This window comes from Fukomys damarensis, unplaced genomic scaffold (assembly GCF_012274545.1).
Source record: "Fukomys damarensis isolate Sample0158 unplaced genomic scaffold, DMR_v1.0_HiC HiC_scaffold_13, whole genome shotgun sequence".
Classification (NCBI taxonomy): domain Eukaryota; kingdom Metazoa; phylum Chordata; class Mammalia; order Rodentia; family Bathyergidae; genus Fukomys; species Fukomys damarensis.
The window spans coordinates 15,819,770-15,840,436 of record NW_022900925.1 but is presented as its reverse complement, the minus strand read 5'-3'; the positions used below and the strand labels follow the sequence as shown (position 1 = coordinate 15,840,436).

General features: G+C 38.5%; 1 protein-coding gene across 4 annotated transcripts in view; it reads left to right on the top strand.

The window, feature by feature from the left end:
• The window catches only part of Vps53 (VPS53 subunit of GARP complex), a 171,487-nt gene that overhangs the window by 53,508 nt on the left and 97,312 nt on the right, over positions 1-20,667 (top strand). For all 4 annotated transcript variants that reach the window (XM_033762863.1, XM_033762861.1, XM_010642173.3 and 1 more), the window contains 3 exons: positions 9,501-9,587; positions 12,709-12,824; positions 14,377-14,496. In XM_033762863.1, the coding sequence (XP_033618754.1) occupies positions 9,501-9,587; positions 12,709-12,824; positions 14,377-14,496 (323 nt within the window). The remainder of the gene's footprint in view (positions 1-9,500; positions 9,588-12,708; positions 12,825-14,376; positions 14,497-20,667) is intronic.

Below are 20,667 nucleotides of genomic sequence, written 5' to 3'. Positions count from 1 at the left end.
CTGGATTATATGATAAATTATAGTCATGTAATTTTTTTTTTTTTTTTTTTTTTTTTTGGTGGCGAGGATTTAACTCAGGACCTTGTGCTTGAGAGTCAGACTGAGCTAAATCTAGGGCCCCTCATTTAATTATTAAATCTCTTCAGAAACATTTTTCCATGTTTTTCTGAACTTTAATAGATTTATCTTTAGTGGGGTGTAGGGGTGTAGCTCAGTGGTAGGCATAGCTTAGTGGTAGAGTGCTTTCATAGGTTGCATGGGGCCATGGGTTTGATCCTCATCACTGCAAAAAATAAAATAAAAGACCCAAAGAAAACATTATCTTACTAGTTAAACACAGAATACATTAACGTAAGCATACTTCCTGTTTTGTCTTCATTTAAGAATATGTATTTCAGGTAAGCTACAGAATCTTACACTTTTTATTTTTAGTACCTTTAATAACAGGAGTTGCTTTTGCCACATCAAATAAAACCAGCCTGAATTTTTTTTATTTAGTTAAGTTCAATAGTTGGACTATTTCCTTTTTTACCTTAGAAACAAGTTAGTATTAAAAAAATTACAGGAAAACAGTGTGCCAAGAAGGAATACTGAAGTTTATTATTCTTTTGAGCCATCTCTATATAAGTTGGCACTCTTCAGGAGCAAGGGAAGGCAGGTCAAACATGATTTTTGCCATCTCGTTTCCATGTTACAGGCAGTCATAAATTTAATCTGGTGTCTGTATCTAGAAAGGAAAATGCCATTCATCACTACTGTAGCTACTCTGGCTACTGCCCAGGTCACTCTTGCTTTTGATTGCTAGTAGTTAAAGATGTTGTAAGGAAAGTTCCATCCTCAGTTTAAGGTTGTTCATTAGAAAAACTGCAGTATTTTTGCTTACAGTGCAAAATTTTCCAGAATTTCAGGTTCTTGATATAAGAAGCCATTTAAATGTGTTAGAACAATAGATAGGAATTTGAAGCTCTGTCATCATGTAAGAACTTCGTCTCTTCTGTCCTTTTCTCAGTTATACCCATGAAAATACAGTATTTAGAGCATTATGAATTCATAGGGCTGGGGATATAGCTCAGTGATGCTATGCCTGCCTGGCAAGCACAAAGTCCTGAGTTTGATCTCTGGTACAGAAAAAAAAAAAAGAACATTATGAATTCAGTGCTGTAGTTGTTCTGTCAGCATTTCCATTTTTAGCTCCCTGTTTTCAGGAGTCTGTAATAAAGCTATAAAATTGCCTTTTCCCTAATTTGGACTTCCAGGTTTCCTATGAAGGAGATTAATTTTGCAAAACAAGAGATATTTTTTTTTTCCATCTGTTGGGGTTTTGGTGTTTTGTACTCACCTAGATTAAAATTTTAAAATGCACAAGAAACTTGTCACTGGGCATGGTTGCACACACCTGTAATCCCAGCACTCAGGCCGCTGGGACAAGAGGATCAGTATGAGTTTGAGGCCAGCCTGAACTACATAGTGAGACCTGTCTCAAAAACAAAAAAACAAACAAAAAAATTTGTTATCCTCTATATAGTATCATATCACAGGCCAGGATTCTCATTTGTTTCCCTCTTGTACAATGTTACCTCGGTTCATGAACTTTTTTATTTGCAAACAAGCTGTTTTGCACACATAAGCATTTGGCAAAATTTTGTTTTTGTTTGCAAACTCTGTCAGATAACAAACGCAACTGTGGCAATCTTTCTCACATAAACACAAATGTGGCCATCTTTTTTCAAAACTGTAGAACAAATTAAGTTCATGAACTGAGGCACCACTGTCTTATGGACTCTGAACATATGCTGGGTCCATCTCTAGGTATTGTTGTGATGCCTAGAATATGGGTGTTAAGTAAAGTATATTAGTGCCAATTTCATTATAGTCTACAATTAGAAGGGAGGCATTTCTTTTGCAGATGTACCTTGTGACAAACAAATTTGATGATATAAATAGTCTTTTATAAAGCAGGAGAAGAGGTGAACTGAGGGGTCTTTATTCCAACTTAGATCTAATTATTAACCTTGTCTCTGTGTTAAACTTGAAATTTTTTTGCTTCCAGCTGTACAGGAAGATAGCTCACTGTTATTCCTATGATAACACCATTATCATAACCTAGGCTAAGTAATGTTTCTGTTAACTCAGAAATCTATACTTTTAAAAATTGAATACTTGTAAATTCTAATTTTAGGAGACTTCTGGTGACTCAATCAGCATCTTGTGGGCAGGTTCTAGTACCACTTGTCAGCCCTGGAATTTTCCAATCACTAGACTTAAGAATGTACTCTCATGAGATTATTATGTTTTTTGTGATTGATTCACTGTAAGCAAAGATACATTTTGAGTTGCCTTTGCAGAATGTACATTTTGAGACATTCATCTGGACCTATAATGCTAATGTTCTTTTGCAATATAAATATGCTTATTTTACATTCTCCCAAATATTACCTATGTTATGACATGAGTTAGGCCACATAGATGTTATTTTCTCCATGTTGATTCCATTTTTTTTTTTGTATTGCGGATCAAACTCAGGTCCTTGTGCTTTCGAGGCTGGCGGCAGAACCAGAGCTAAACCCCCGGTCCAATTTTCTCCATGTTGTAGATGAAGAAACAGGCTCAGACAGTCTGCTTTGTGACTTTTCCACTCACACTAATTGTCAATCACAGATCCAGGTTTTCTGATTGCCAGTAGGCTACATACTTGTCTATACCAAATTTTCATTTTAAACAGTGACAGACATTTCACAGCAGATATTGAACACCATTTGGATTTCTCTGGATAATAAAGAAACTGGAATGAGAGAAGAACCTAAGGATGAAAAGAGAACTGTATGCCCCCTGTACACCTGTGTATTGAAAATACAGGAGCTATTGAGATTCTGAAGAGAATAAGTGAAATAGGAAGAAAGCAAGCCTTTCAGCTGAAGGTCCAAGGTCATCCATAGCCAAAAGAACATTTGGTACAGACGGTGTCTCTAAAAATCAGTGGAAGGAACATCTACATTTCACCACAAAAGGCTATTTCCTCCTGAATGAAGAAGCATAATATAAATGAAAGTTACTAAGTGACTAAAATTAGAAGTAATAGTAAGATTTGGGGAATTAGATGAGGTAAGCAACCTCTAACTTGGCAGTTGGAAGTCTCAGCTATTTGTGGGAAGTAGTCCTTTGTTAAACTTGGACAAGTTGTTACTTTAAATGTGCCCCATTTCCTAAATATTGAATTTCTGTACCTTTTACACAGCAAAAGTGGCTGAAGCTTAAATATTTCCTTTTCTCTTGCCATTTGGAGTTGCTGCTTTAAATGCATTCCTCCTCCAGGGTACTGTTTCATCAAGGGAAGCTGTGCATGAATGCATTTACCACTCCCAGCTATTTCAGGGCTATGGGTGTTTTAAACTATGGGTGATAACAGATATAAGCAGAATTTTAAAATATAAATGTTTAGTCTTGTTTGAGCACTGCTGAATGTGTGTCCCAGCCTTGTCTTGTGATTTTAACTTCTGGCTTGTGTCCTAAAAACAATAAAAATCAGCTCTTTGGTTCACATTTTCAGTGGATAAGGTTAGCAGAAATCATAAATAAAAGTAACTTATGTGGAACAGAGCATTTTAACAAATAAGGTGAGAATTACTCCCTTTGCTCCTTACATTCTTTTGGTTCATAAACTTGGAAAGAGCTCTGTGTTTTAAATAAAGCCCCTTTATACTTAAAGTTTCTGAATGGACTATGGGGGAATTAGTATTAACACCAATGATTTTCATACTGATGGGCACTCACCTGGCATCTGACCAGGGCTACCAGACATAGGCGTCTAGTGTGTGTTCCAGGATGCAAGGAAGCACATGTAGCTACATGTAGCATCTGTGGCTGTGGGAGCCCTATTGCTTCTACTACTGCTTGGCATCATTGTGGAGAATGGGCTGCACTGATATACTGGGGAGACTTCTTAAAGTACCACTGCTCCAGTGGGGGATGCTGTTTTCATAGCAACAGTTCCCTGTGGTGCTGCACTGGCCTGTAGTGTCAGAAGAAGGGACTTTCCATAAATAGAGACTACTTAACTCTAGGTGTCCTGGGCTCCTGTTTAGGGCTTGTCAGATGGGGTAGCCATCATCAGTATTTCTGCTCTCTTGAGAATTCTATGGCCTATCAAATGATGCCAAGTGATTCTTTATTCGGACCTCTTTGTATCATTATTATCTTACAGTTAATTGTATTTCTTACACTATTCTTTGCAAGTTCTTTAAAGACATGTCCTCTTTTTCTCACAGTGTATAACATAGAGCATTTAGTGGATACTCACTCTTTATTGAAGGAATAAACAAAAATATTTAAACCTTTTCTGGAGCATGTTTGATTTTAACATGGTTTGAAGACATATTGTCACCCCCCCCAATTCATGAGCCACTTCAGTTTTGAGGATTGAACCTAAGGCCTTTCACTGGGGTTATCCTGACTCTTTTTATTTTTTATTTTGAGACAAGGTCTTGCTGAGTTGCTCAAGCTGTTCTCAAACTTGTGATCCTCCTGCCTCCACCTCCTAAGTAGCTGGGATTATAGGTGTACATCAACACTCCCAGGTTTAATGAGCTTGTTGACAAGGCTTCTACGAAAAGATGAGTCACAGCCTTTGACTCTTAGAGGAACAGTCTCATGTGAAATACTGCATTCCATTTGAGAGATCTGAGAATAATATCAATAGTTACCATTTAGTAAGCCCCTTGCATAAGCATGGCACTTTATATACTCAGAACTCTCTTGTTTATAAAGACAAAATCCCAATTTGAATTGCCCTAAGCAAAAAGGAGAAATATTTGGAAGGATCCTGTTGGATCTTGTTTTGAAGGAAATTGAAGAGTCTGATGGTGGGAAGAGTAGTATCTCAGCCAGGCTTGTCCAACAGCTAAAGTCCAGGACTGGAATAGTGTTCTGTGTGGTTCTGTGTCTGTCTTTCTGATGGCTTTGTCTCTCTCTCTCTCTCTCTCTCTCTCTCTCTCTCTCTCTCTCTCTCTCTCTCTCTATCTTCTTCCCTTTACTGGGAAACTTTATTGCTCTTTAATTCAGTCTTATATCTTGGGGCTCCCACCACCAAAGAGTTTAACTCTTTTTCCCAATTCTAGTTCTGGAAAAAAAAAGATGGGAAAACTCCCATTGGCCCAGCTTGGGTCTAGTGTGCCCCTTGGCTAGTGGACTCTGTAAAAATGTAATAAGAAAAGACTTGAAGGAAGAGAAAAGAATACTGGGTCAGTACAAAGATGGTCACTACCTAACCCTGTGATCCTTTCTAACAGAAAGTCTTTGCAGTGATGTTATTTCTATTTCAGAATTGTGACTACCCTTCTAAAGGTGAAATGGCTTGCCAAAGATCACAGAATTAAGTGGCAGGACTAAGCCATCTTGGTCTGCTGGCTCAAAAACTCTTCCTATTAACCATTATACTATTAGAGGAAATATGTAGAAGTGGAAAATAGATGTGATAGCAGAGTGGTGGAAAGAATCTAATTTTCCTAGTAACTTCGAATACTAGCACATTACTGTTATTATTATTATTTTATTTTTTTTTTGTACTGGGGATCGAACTAAGGACCTTGAGTTCGCAAGGGAGGCATAGGTGCCACTGAGCTAAATCCCCAGCTCAGCACATTATTTTTTCAGAGAACAATCTAAAGTCATACCAGTTCTGAAAATAAACAATCTTCTCCTTCCTGCAGTGGCAGCAAATGAGATCTCCATTTAAAATCTGAAAGACTGTGGTATACAGGATAAAGGCAGTATAATTCTCTGACAGACCACATTGCAAAATAGTTGTATCTTAGGGCCAGAGGGGATGTTTATTTCTCAAAGCATTTTCATTGGATCAGAGCCCCTCTGTCTACACAGGTGGCAAACAACAGATCTGGTGGAGGGAGCAGGGAGCCAAGGGAAAGAAGAAAACAAAGAGTCTGTGCCAGATCCCATACTGCGTATCATCTATGAACATAACCTAGTGTGGCTCTGAGAGCTGATTCAGAGTCTTCTTCAGAGGCAAGGAAAGTTAAGAGTCACAGTTACAGTTAATGATGCACAAAAATACATGGGTGCTCTAATTGGTTTTGCTTAGTCTTGAAGGCTAACTTAGTGGGTTGCTTTGCATCTCCTAATTACAGATTTTGAGTAACTAAAGAGGAGGACTACAGTTAACTGCTGCCTGATAACACCCTTGGAGGCAGGCTACCGCCACGGTCCAGTGCTCAATTCAGAGACTCCAGGGAGAGGAGAAACTTGGGATGGATTGAAAGCAGACATTTTGGGGTGATTAGTTTTTAATCCACATCCAGTTTGGAATGGAAAAGTAGCCACATTTTATTTTAAAGAGTGTCTAGGGACTGTACCAGAATCAGCACATTTTCTGATTAACCAGGTAGTATTCTAGTAACTTTTAAAATAAAATCTTATTCTTTTGTAGATCTTGCGATTCTTCCAATTACAAAATGCTCTTCTATCTGGTAATTGATTATTAGAGGTTAGATATCAAATAATAGGGTGTGTGTTTTGAGTATGGACTTGCTTGATACAGTGAATATTTCAAAGGAACATTTTTGACTCTGGAAAAAGAATTATATTAAATTTCACCAACTTTAGTACATTGTTATAACAAGCAAAAGTATTCCAGCCTGAAAAAAAAATCTGGCAGACCGTTTATCTTTCTTAAAGTCTATGAAATACAAGATTGTGTGAGTCTTACTTGTTTGTTGGAAGAAAAAGTGGAGACAGTTCTGGTGGGAGACCAGACTGACAATAAGAGAATAGGGATAGGAATCCTTTCTCTAAGAAAGTATCACACATACTTCTTCAGACTTGGATCTAAGAATAGAACTTGGCCCTCTCTGCTTCGTCTCTGAGTGTCATGTGTTTAGAGTGTTGGTTACAATCCCATCATCATAACATGACATGACCTACAACATCACAGAATCCCATGCAAGTCACGCCCAAGAAGACTGGTACTTTCTAGTAGTCAGTTGCTTCCAAGACTTCTGTGACACTTTTTCACACATGACCCAGCAGTTTTCAGAACCATCTGGTAGGCTTCAAATTGCAGCATCTTGGTCATTAGACTCCATATTAGCCAAGTAGATAATAATGGGAAGGGTGATGTGCTGGTTGTGGTGATACACGCTTGTAATCCTAGCACTGAAGAGACTGAGGCAGGAGGATCTTGAATTCAGTGGTGTGGTGGGGAGTGGTGGGTGTCAGCATGACTCATATAAAGCAGTAGTCTTTGCACTGCCACTCATATATGTGCCCTGATGTATTTTTAACCATTCAGCAAAGAATTGTATTCTAATTGTGTTCTAGCTTTGTATATATGCTGTAGGTAAGCTGACCATATAACTTATCACCTGAGTAATTTTCTGAGAGGGAGCCATTAATAATTATACTGAGACAATACACTAAGACTATCCAGACTAAACCAGAGTGGATAGTGCCTTAACTGTGAGTCACATGAGAAAACCATTTGTGTCCTTGGTCCATGCTCTAAAGGATACATAAAACCATATTATACAGCTAATACTTACACATTAACAATACAAGAACATTGTTTTCAAAAGTCCTCTTCTGTAATTATTCCATTATACTCTCCCCCTGTAGTTTCTGTCCTCTACTGATTTATATAACAGACATATGCAAGTATCTCTTATCTTTAAAAATGTCCTCCCTTTACCCCATCTTTTGCTCCATTTTCTTGTCTTCTGACAGCAAAAACCACTGAAAAAATAGTCTGTACTAGGTATCAGCAAACTTTTTCTAAGGGCCATATATAGTAAATATTTTAATTTAATGGGCTATTGGTCTCTGTTACAACTGTGCCTCACTGCCATTGTATGGGAAAGTAGCCATAGACAATACCTAAATGAATGGGTTAGGCTGTCCCCCCCTAAAAAGAAACATAATTTACACAAATAGGTAGCAGATTGGATTTGGCTGCTGGATACCATTTGCTGGTCTCTGCTCTTTATCATTGTCTTTACTTCATCATGTCATTGCTGTCCACTTTAATTGTCCTAACTCCACTGAAACTGTTCTTGTCAAGATCATCGGCAACTTCCCTGCTGCCACTGGCATTTCTCTGTCTTAATCTTATATAGCCTTTTTCCAGTGTGAGACATGATCACTCTTGTCCTCATTCCAACACTTTAGTTTGGCTTTTGTAACATCATAGTCCTTGGAGTCCTTGGTTTTCTCTCATGTGGCCAGTGGTTTTATCTCTTGCATTTTTGCTTTCTCCTTTTCTTTTAGACTTCTGGATGTTGAACACCCAATAGCTCATCCCTGGCCCTCTTCTCTTCCCTGGTATATTGGATGTATTTAGTACATGCTTGTTGGATGAGTGAATGAGTGAAAGAGTGAATGAAATGCTGACTTATGTGACTGGCACTCTGGCTGCCAAGAAATTCAGAGCACTGGTTCAGCTGTAGGTCATTTTCAGTCATAGGACCATGAAGTACATGTATTTTGCACATGTGTAGCTTAGCATCCTCCAAACTCCCCTCCTATTGCTGCATCTCCTCACAGAAGATACTGTAGGTTGTAATACTTTTCATGTGCAATATCCATCTTGGTAGGTTTTTATTTCCATAGAAACATTTTGCTCATAGTTAGCTTCAAGTGTGACTTTCTGACCTCATATCATTAGTTTTCAAGTGGGACACTATAAGTGTCATTAAGAATTGCCACAATTCTGGAGTCCTTATTCACAGTCCTGGTTTTCTCTCTCTCTCTCTCTCTCTCTCTCTCTCTCTCTCTCTCACTCTCTCTCTCCCTCTCTTTCTCCCTCTCTCTCTCCCTCTCTCCCTCTCTCTTTCCCTCTCTCTTTCCTTCCTTTTCTCTTTCTTTCTTTGGAGGGGTTTGTCTTTTGTTTTTTGACCCAGTCTTTCAGAATTTCTAATCCAGAGCTTCTCCTACAGCTGACTTAGAGGACCTCTGTCTCTTTAAAGACTTTACAGACTTTTCACTCCATGCATGGGTGTGCATGTTGTTAATTGTCAACAATACCATGTATAGCAATGACCAAGACAAAGAAAAACAGTTGTTTTTAAATTAAAACTTTATGATGAGGGCCGGGGATTTAGCTCAGCGGTTTGGTGGCCTGCTTTGCAAGTGCAAGGACCCGAGTTCAATCCCAGGTACCCCCTCAAAATTGTAAAACTTTATGATGTAGGGCCAGAGATTTAGCTCAGTGGTTCCACCACCTGCCTTGCAAGCGCAAGGACCCAAGTTCAATCCCCAGTACCAAAAAAAAAAAAAACTTTATGATGTAGATTGGTAAGCATGGTAATTGCCTATATCTGAGTGCTGGATTATATTTCTCTACTAGTTTGGTAAAATAAAATTGTCAATTTAAGTAAATGAATCAAAAGAGCTTTATGATAATTATCTTCTGAAGCAAGCTAGAATTGATTTTGGTGTAATGACTGATGCTGTCTTGGCATGACTTCTTGTTTTTCATTTATTTCTCTTAACTCTAGGCACTTGAAGAAGCCCAGAAAGCTATTCAGCAACTCTTTGGCAAAATCAAAGATATCAAAGACAAAGCAGAAAAATCAGAACAAATGGTGAGTTTAGGTTTCTTCCTTACTGTTTTGCACCTAAAAAGGAAGTCAACTTCTCATCCAGTCATAGTAATTAATGGACTTTTCCCTCCCACTTCCTGCCAACCACATTCATCCACATCTCTCAGGCAAAGCTCTGTGGGTGTGTTCCAGATTGATTCAAGGGGAGCTGCTAGACAAGGGTGACTCATAATCCCTGCTGCCCTACATTTGCAGCCCTGTTTTTAAATAGGAAAAGTTTTCTTTTTCTTTTTTTCCCAAAAAAGACTTTCCTAGTCATTTTGGATGCCTTCTTCTAGCATTTGTTTATATCATGTATTTCTCAATTAAGATACATGACAAGTAATTTGGTAGTACACTGAAACAGGCCCTGGGTCTAGGTGGTAGGATCTACCCTGACTATATTACATGCATATGGCTTTGATTAAGTTTTTACTCTACAAATTGGTGGCCCCTGGGGATGTTTTCTGTAAGCCACCCTGCTGACCAGGAATCCAGCATTCACCACTGTTACTCTGTGGGTGACCCTGGAATGTGCTAGCTCCTTAGCTGAAATTCTAGGTAATGTAACGCTTCCAGATTCTTCAACTATAAAATAAGAATGTTAGCATCTGCCTCACAGGATTGTTGTGAGAAATGAATGTGTACAGAGTCCTAAGCAAAGTACTAGGGATTTTGATTTGTAGTCATTCCCCCAAGGATGCCCTGCATTCAGCACCAGCCAGGAGCAGATGGTGGGTGGTTATCATAGTGATGCTGTCATATGTGACTTATGCTGGAGTTTTATTGTACTCAGGTTTTTTTACTCATGATTAACTTTATAGTTCTAAATTGCTGTTCTGGACTACCTTCCCTTTTCCAACCTGGGAGCGTGTAATGACAGCTCAAAGAAGCTTCTTCTAAAATTATTAGTTGACTTAGATGAAAGAAATTTTCTTTCCTGAACAGTATTTTTTTTAAAGGGGGGAAGAAGCAGTGAAGATGAGATCTGGTGTTTTTGAGCTCTTTCAATGGGCCAAGCAGGGTGCCAGATCCTTTGCCCTCCTGATGACCCTATGGACTAAGTTTTAGTATCATTATTTTTATGATTATTTATTATCTATTTTATAGATGAGGAAACTGAGAGTTGGTTAGGCTGAGAAAGTTAGTCTGTGACAAAGAGTTGGTAATTGGTGGTGCTGGGATTCAGCCTGAGATCTGTCTGACTCTAAACCCACCATATCATCTTCTGTCTTTTGTTGTTCATTTGTTCATTTGTTTGTTGATGCCCATGGATAACAGTTAAAGTAAATTAACTATGGCCAATCTGTTTTGTAGAAAAGTCTGCTCTTGTACAATATAATAGCTCTTTCATGCTCTACCATTAAAGGTTTTGTTTTGGGAGTAGGTAGTAGTTCAGTTCATCTAGAGCAGCACAGGATGTGTGATGAGAATGGTGGGAGAACTGGGAAATGAAAAGACCAGTGAGCTGGTGCAGAGCACTGAGGGGCTGTGTGAGGGATAGAGTAGAGGGGCACAATCTTGAGATACAACAGAGGAAAAGTATTCAAGATCTGGCAGAGGTGTGAGAAGAAGCCTAGTTGACTGTGACTTTAAACACAATGGCATGGGCTGGGGATTTAGCTCAGTGATTCCATCGCCTGCCTTGCAAGCACAGGGACCTGAGTTCGATCCCTGGTACCAAAAAAAAAAGAAGGCAAAAGCTCTAATATTGGGGCGGAGCTATTGAATTGGAAAGAGGCACAAAGATTTTTCTACAGGAAATAGGATGATGATTTAATTGTTGGAAGTGGATGATCAGATCATGGAGCCAAACTTCTATTTCTAGTCTCTTATGTCACTTCTGATCTTTTGTACTCCACGCTCAATTATTCAGTAAAGTAGTGGTGGATTCTTAACTTTTTTTTTTTTTTTTTTTTTTTTTTATGAAAATAGAAGTAGTTAGATGGCTTGAGGGTTATGAGTGAAGTTAGGCTTGATAGGACTTCTCTGAGAAAGAGAATTTTCATTGCTAAGATCCAAGACAAGCTTGCAGGTTTGCGGGCATGGAATGGAGCTATGCCAGCCATAGTCTTTATTTCACCCAAGGTCATCAGACTCTGAAAAATCAAGTCTCATCAGCTATTGAATTTGGCACTTTAATGGTAGATGCGTGTATAGTAACTAGAATATTTGGGTCTAGTGTCCAGGGTACTATTTTCTTCCATTGTCACAGAACCTCCGAAATCAGACTATTAGAAGGGTTTTTTGTGTTTTTTTTTTTTTTTTTTTTTTTTTGGTACTGGGGATCTAACTTGAGACCTTATACTTGCGAGGCAGGCGGCAGCACCACTGAACTAAATCCCTGGCCCTAGAATTTCTTGATCATCGTAGACTGAGGGTAGTGGAAGAGTTCACCTAAAGGATATCAGTAAAGTTTCAGGGTTTTTCCAACTTCTCCATTGAATTCACTTTCCAGTGATTGAAATATAGCTGCGTTCCCAGGTGGACTTTTGTTCTCTTGGGCCTACTGGAGCCATACTGGCAAAATTTTACTCCTCACATTACCTTCTCACTCCAAGAAGATTGTGGCCCTCCTCTCATGATGTTGTTTGTTAAGTTTGTGTTACAGGGGTTACATTTGGACCTTGAGATTTGCAGGAATGTTTTTGTTTGCTAGAGGCTGGGCAGTAAACACCAGTTTCATTAACAAAGACCATCTCAATTACGATTAGCTGACTAGTACTATCCATTTTGTGCTGAATCTTGAAACCTAGGTGGCAGAAGGCACACTTTTCAGACCTTATTCAAGAGGAGAGGTTCTCAATTTAACTGCTGTACCCTGTATGTTCACTGCTGCATTGCTATTTGGATCATTCCATTGAGAGCGGAAAATAAAAGTTCATTTATTTATCACAACCAAGGATTATGTAACCTTGGATAAAGTTTGAAGAAATATGGAATTAAACATAAAGGAGCTGATTGGAAATTGTTGATTTTGCATTGTGAGAATGTTTTCTCCAAGGGTTAATCTGAAGTTTTTTTCTTACTTCATGTGCATTGTTTTCTTGTACAGCTATTTACAGAAAGATATGTGTTATTCTTATCCTTCCACCTTTCTCCCCTGTTGTTTTTTAATATTTAGGTTAAAGAAATAACCCGAGACATTAAGCAGCTAGATCATGCCAAACGCCACCTGACCACCTCCATCACAACACTGAACCACCTGCACATGCTGGCAGGTGGCGTCGATTCCCTCGAGTAAGCAATGTCAATTTTGGGTTTGGGGCTCACAGGAAGGAAATCCATTGCATAAAGGTAATGGCTCCATAGCCATTCCCAGCCAACCTTACCATGCTGCCCAACTTTCAGTAGATTGGCTGTAACTATGCAGTTACCATTTCTACAGTATGCCCTCTGGTGTTCAAAACTTAAAAAAACATGAGGTACAGATGATCCAAGGAGGACCCAGAAAACACATGAGAATGATTCCAAGAATATGGATCATTTATGAGTGGTAGATCTAGACCATGAAGGCAGACAAGGTGAGTCAGACCAAGAGTTACTCCCTACAACCTCAGCCTTGGCAGGGTTTTCTGCTTCTGTGGGCTGAGTTGCACTGTCACAGGACAGACCATTTAGAAACATCTGTGATGTATCATTCAGCCCACCTTTTTAAAAAACCTATTTTTTCAAAGATAATTGCTTTTTGTCCTATAAAGAGAATGATACCTGAGCACATTAGAAGTGGTATTAAAAGAAGGGGCTGGTTATTTATTACATAGAAGCAACCCACTAACATTTCCATTTACCTCTGTGTTCTGTTTTAGGCTAAAAATTCCCCTTGACCCAAGCTCAGTGTAGTTACAAATGTGCATGGAGAGAATCTTCACAGAAAAGTAAATTCAATAGCCACAGTCTTGGGGGAGGGAGAGTAGGAGAATGTTTTGAAGGAAAGAGTAGGAGGAGCAGACTCCTTCCTGAGCTCTCTTGGATATAGGCCGGGTGTCAGGGGATCCCTGGTTCACTCTTCTACAGGACGTGATCAGGCAGGGCAGCAGTGAACTACAGCCTCCTTATCCTTCCTCCAGGCAGTCAGTGTTAGCAGACCTGATTGCAATGTAACACACCTTGGCTTGAACTTGATCTGGTCTTTTCAAATGCCTTTAAAGGGAAGTTATAAATTATACATTTATGTAAAATAAAAGTACAACCATAATAGTTTGTACTTCCTTGTTATGTGTAACTGCTGATTTTATCAGCATCTTTTGTTTAAGCTTCATTAACTTCAGCAGCAGGGTAAGTAGACATCTCTGACAGAGTTATTTATCATAGGGTTAAAACCTTCAGATTTGACTTAACATGTAAAAATGTATATAAATGGCCCTTGTATCCTAGAAAGTGCTTTGATTTGCCCATATGCTACAATTCTCAGATAGTTACATCTCTACCCCTGTTCTCTGTTGGAAGCCTGCTAATTCTATAATGTCCAGCCTTCTCAGATTCCTCTTCCCCACCCAGTAAGAATCCATCACTCTCACATTCTTTTGTACACCTCATGGCATATAACCTATACTGTACTTCTATTTAGAATTTAATTAATTCTACTTGCTATTAGATGTATACCTGACTTATCAAATGAAAATTTGAGTCAGGTCCCACTACCCAGTGCACAGCACCATTCATATTTAGTCCTTAGTAAGTTTTTATTAAAGAAAGTTCATGTCTGTTTCAGAAACTGAGTAAATTATTCCACATCTGTGTCTTTTATCCTTAGTATTTTACTAGTTTTCAACTTCTTGTTTCCTTGCAGAGCCATGACCAGGCGCAGACAGTATGGAGAAGTTGCTAATCTCCTTCAGGGTGTAATGAATGTTTTGGAACACTTCCAGAAGTATATGGGAATTCCACAGATCCGGCAGCTTTCTGAAAGGTAAAATGCCATTGGAGAAGATGACCTTTCCCTAAAAAGAGGTGGTATTAGGGAGGGCTTAAGCCCAGAGCTCAGCATGTTCATTGTAGAATCTTGTTGGAAGCAACCTGTGATGTTATCTGCTCTAACTTTGTCTGATGCAGGGATCCCCCTACAATATCCTGACCCCAGCTTCTGAAGATGCCCAGGTCAGACAGTTGCTTTTGTATGTATGCACAGCTCTCAACTTTCTCGGTTATTTCCATGAAACAAATCACCCCAAAACTTGTTGGCTGTGAAAATTGTCCTGGCTCAATAAAGCTATGCCTCTCTGCTCTGTGCAGCATCAACTAAGTTAGCTTTAAGAGAGGATAGAAGAGCCCTTGGCTCACTATCCTGGCTGGCACCTTAGTGGTTGCTGTCAGCTGGGAGCTCAGCCAGCTGTGGACTGAGTTCTCTGTTGACCTCCATGGGTTACTTGGGTTTCCTCATGGTAAGGTGCTTGGGTTCCAAAAGGCTTGACATTGGAAGTCACATAGCATAATTTCTGCTGTAGTCACAAAGCTGCCAAGATTCAAGAAGGAAGAGTATCAAAGTAACATTGATAAAAACAAAGCACATGGGAAGGAATATATTGCTATGGCAATCTTTAGAAAATACATTTTTCTGGGCTGGGGATTTAGCTCAGTGGTTCCATTGCCTGCCTCACAAGTGCAAAGTCCTGAGTTTCATCCCCGGTACCAAAAAAAAGAAAGAAAAAAGGAAATACGTTGTGTCACTAAAACTTCAGATATGGCAAAATGATGACCTTCTATCCTTATTGTTTCCTTCTTACCTCAGTTGAGTTTTTAACCTCAGGTTCAGATCCAATGGAAAGAAAAGCAGATGCTTAGAGATTAGGAAGATGATGATTCTAAAGGATGGTTGGATTCAGTGCCTTTTCTATTAAAAATAGCAGCAGGGAGAACATCGTGAGGGCAGAGATGACCATGATTGACAAATCCTAATCTTTCTTACAGTAAAGAAGTGCAGGGATGGCCTTTAGCAGTGGTTGTTTTCAATTCTGCCTTCTTAGCAAGGCCTGACTGCTATAAGCTTCTTCTTTTTTTTTTTTCTTTTTAAAAAATTATATAAGTAATAAATATATACATTTTCTTTCATTTAAAAAAGTAATACACAGCAGCCAGGGATTTAGCTCTGTGTTGCCACACCTGCCTTGCAATTACAAGGTCCTGAGTTTGATACTGGCTACCAAAACAAAACAAAAAAAAAAAGTAGTACACAGGTATTAGTTGCCTTCAGCTATACCTGAAATCCCATAGGTCTTCTTAGAGGTAGTGAAACTTATCAATTTAATGATGTCCCCCTAGCTTTTGTCTAGACATTTATATAAATCTGTAGTTCTATTGGACAATTTTATTTTGCTTAGGGTTTTTGGGTTTTTTTATTTTTGTTTTTTCTTTGATGTGGGGTCTCTGTGTAGCCTCAAGCTCATGGTGATCCTTCTGCCTCAGCCTCCCAAGCCTGGGATTACAGGTGTGTGCCACCATGGCTGGCATTTGGTTTTATTTTTAGTACATATTTTCATACCATATGATTAATTTTGAAATCTGCTTTTTGTTTTCAATCTATTGATAAATTTTAGAGACTTTTTTTCCATGTCAGTTTTTATAGACTTAACCTCATTTTGTACATAGAATGTCATAACACATTATTTAACCATTTTCAAAGCGTTGGATTGTTTGTTTTTATAATGCACTCCCTTTCACACAATATTTATTTCTCTAGGGTAGATTCTGGATCATAGCATTGTCTACATTTAAAATTTTAAAGACCATTGATCATTTGTCCTCCAAAAATTTTTGTATATTTATAGTACCATCTCTATATAGGTGAGTACTAATTTCTCTTTACCCTCAACATTTGATACTGTTTTCATTTTTATCAGTCTGATGGAAGAAAAAAATATCTACTTCCTTTAATTTGCATTTCCTTGGTAAGTAGTGAGATTAGTATTCCTGTTATTTGATTATTAACTCTTTATATTTTTCTCTGTGAATACCTGCTTTTACCCTTGGCCTATTTGTTTATTGAGTTATTCATCCCTTTCTTATTCATGTGTAGGAATTCTCTCTACATATTAGTTATTAATATAGCCTCAGATATGGGTAAATCTTGCCTATCAAACCATTCAGAGCTTTGGCTAACTTTTCAATTTCTCCTATGAGAATTGGATATTTTCTACTTTTAAAAAAAATCTTAAAGTTGTAACAAATTTTATTATTCTAACTATTTTTGTTTGGTACCTAAGATTGAACCCATGGCATTGTGAAAGTAAAGCCACTCAACTATACCCCTAGCCTGTTTCGCATCTTTCAATATATAATTCAGTGGTATTAAGTACATTCATGTTGTTCAAACATCACCATTATCTATTTTGAGATCTTTTTGTTGTCCCAAACACTCTAGGTACGCATTAATAAATCACCTTATTTTCTGCTCCCTTTTCCCTGATAACCTCTGTTCTACTTTCCATCTCTGAATTTTTCTGTTCTTGCTAGCTCACATAAGTAGAATCAAACAGTATTTTTCCTTTTTGTGTCTGGCTTATTTCACTTAATGTAATATTTTTGAGGCTCATCCATGTATCAGAACCTCATTTCTTTTTCAGGCTGAATATTTCTTGTATGTGTATATCACATTTTGTTTGTCCATTCATCTATTGATTGATATTTGGCTGTTTTCACCTTTTAGCTATTGTGTGACAGAATAGGCAGATCTGTTCTTTGGTATTCATTGTTGCTATTAAAATCCTGAAGCTAATCTGAATCTTGTTCTTTTAAAGATGACCAATTTTGTATAGTTTTTTTTTTTCTCTCTCTAGAAGCATTTGAGAGAGAATTAAGGTGGAGAAACAGTTAGGGATTTCATTAAGACAATGGGTCTTATTTTGTGTGTAGGTTGCTCTGCTTTTATTGTATGCTTAATCTAAAGATTTTTGAGTTTCTTAAGTCCTTAGAAATTGTTTCTTACTGCTTTCTTTGAATAGTCCCTGTGATTTGTTCTCTGTGTTTCTTCCTTGTAAAATTCCTGTTGCATGAATATTGGAACTCCTAAATCTGCTACCATGTTGATATATATGCTTTTCATCTCTTTGTCTTTTTGGACTGTTTTCTAAAAGAGTTCCTGAACTCAGTCTTCCAGTTTTAATTTATTCTGCACTGGTGCTTATTCTGCTATTTGGCCTCACTGTTGAATTTTTCTTTTCTTTTTTTTTTGGTTTTTTGAGACAGGGTCTCACTATGTAGTTGAGACTGACCTGGAACTCACTATGTAGCCCAGGCTGGTCTCGAACTCACAGCGATCCTCCTGCCTCAGCCTCCTGAGTGCTGGGATTACAGGCGTGCGCTACCACGCCCGGCCTACACTGTTGAATTTTTCATGTAACAGTCCAACTTTGTAATTTCAAGGATATCTAGCTTATTATTTTTTCATGGACATAGTATCTACTTAAATCCTTCAGAAAATATACATTGTTTATATCTAAAAGCCATAAGTTGATTGTTCTCTTTCTCTGTCTCTCTGTATATAAGGTCTTCCATTTGTTGAACATGTTGACTCTTTCTTGGAGTTAGCTTCTTTGAATGTTTGATGGTTCTTAGCTGAAAGCCTCTTTTATTTTTGACATTATTAATCTAATCAGGAATTCTTTTAATGGCACTTATTGGTAGGGAAGTGATGGGGTGTGCTGCTTGGCCAAGTGTATCACAGACAGTTCTTTGGAAGTGAAGCTGGATCTGTAGGAACTGCCAGGCGGGTGTGCCAGGGCCTGATCTTCTGATTTTGCAAGCTCCTTGATCTTCTTGGATGTTGTCAGGACTTATGGCCACTGCTGAGGTTCTCAGACCCAAGGACCCCACACCCAATACCTGACTGAGCATTCAAGGTGGGGATGCAGATATGGGTACCGATGTATACACTTACTACCCCAAGACCTTCTCCTGCTCCTGGTATTCATCACCTTCATGGCTTTCATTTTTGAGAAGCCTTTTTAGGCACTGATTTTCTTCTTTTCTGTTATCCTATCAGGGACTTCTCAGAGCCTCTAATCTATTTCTTTTCTTGCCTGGTTCTGGATTTTTATTCAGATATTTTCATCATTTCTAAGGATCTCAGGCAGGAAGGGGAAGTTACAGTGTGTGCTCACTGTACCATCTTATAGTGGAAATGCCAAGGAACTACTAAGGAATGTCAGAATAGAGCTTGGCAGACTGCTAGGGAAATCACCACCCTTTTCCTCATCCATTCTAACCCCTTCACGCTTAGAGCTGGCTGATTGCCATATCAGACTGGGAATGTGAAACAGCCAAGAAAGCCTGAGAACAAGACCATGAGCTTCAAGAAAGAAGGAAGTCTGGATGGGGAAGGCAGACACACACTCAGTGGGTCAGGAACAAGGGGAAGGCAGTGTTGCCTACACTTCCTCTCATGATGGTCAGATTTAATTCATTCTGCCATTCATTTACTATACAATTCCTTAATGCACCTAAAAGACATTAATTAAGTACCTTCTATATTCTAAGCCAGTGGTGGCAGATGTGTGGTACATGTGCTACAGAGGCACAAAGAGCTCTCATTGTCACCGCACAAGCCAGGTCACCCTAGCAGCTGAGCATTGGAGAACAGTTGTTTTTCTAAACTAAAACCTCACTGTTGGGGTTTAATTGCAGTGTTGGGACTTTGCAATAAATAAATGTGTTTTGGGTTGCAGTTTGGGCTATTTATTTATGTGGGTATTTATTTATTTAGTTAGTACTGGGGATCGAACTCAGGACCTTGCACTTGCAAGGCAGGCACAGTGCCACTGAGCTAAATCCTTGGCCCTGGGCAATCGGTCTGCCATCACTGTCCTAGGCTCTGTGTGGAGGTGGTAAAGGCACAAAACTAAGAAATATATATCCTGTCCTCAAGGAGTTCACTGTTTTTATGTAAAGAAGAAAGACACTAATAGAAAATTCCAGTGTAGGGCTGGGGATTTAGCTCAGTGGTGCTGCTGCCTGCCTTGCAAGTGCAAGGCCCTGAGTTCATCCCCAGTGAAAGAAAGAAAGGAAGGAAGGAAGAAGAAAGGAAGAAGGAAGGAAGGAAGGAAGGAAGGATGGAAGGATGATAGAAAGATAATTCCATTGTAGCATAGATGCATCAAAATGATATTTGCTTACAAGGGTGCACATAATCCAGAAGAGGAATTGATAGACTGAAGCTGAGGTTGAGGGTGGGGATTATAGAAAGGCTGTTTTTCTTAAAAGAATAGATAGGACCTTACCACCAAGTAAAGAAGTGTTGGAGGAAGAGCATCATGATATTGTGGTAGTTTTGTTGTTGTTGTTGTTGTTTTTTGGTACCAGAGATCAAAGTTGGGACCTTGCGCTTGCAAGCTAGGTAGCGAAACCACTGAGCTAAATCCCTGGACCAATATTCAATTCAAAATCTTTAATATTTTGAGCTACTATGAGATGTAAAATCTGGCTTTTTGAGTGCTGACATGACACTCAAAAAATATTTCAAAATCTGAATAACTTTTAAATTTAAAACACTACTGATCCTATGACAAAAGACCAGAAAAGGGATATTCAACCTGTACTTTAAATCACTTCTAGATTAATTTTAACACTTCATTCTGTAAATGCTATGTAAATACTAGTTATACTGAATTGTTTAGGAAATAATGACAAAAAAAGTATGTGTGTTCAGTACAGAGACAATTTATGCAGAGCTGGAGCTCAAATCCAGGACCTCTAAATGTTAAGTATGTACTTGTCCACTAAGCTACATCACCAGCTCCATAAGACACATTAAAAAATTTTTTTTGACCCACAATTGTTTTAACCAATTCATACAGAATCCACGGATAAAAATCTGTTTGACTTTATTTTCTTAAGATTCCATACATAAGAGAGATCATGAAGTCTTTTTCCATCCATGTATGGTTTATTTCACTTAATATCCTCCTCCTTTAGTCATGTTGTTGACAGTGGCAGAATCTCCTTTTTTAAAGTAAATACCGGGCCAGGGATTCAGCTCAGTGGTTCCACCGCCTGCCTCACAAGCACAAGGACCCAAGTTCAATCCCCAGTACCAAAAAATAAAAATAATAATAAAAGTAAATACTATTCCATATATATACTATATATA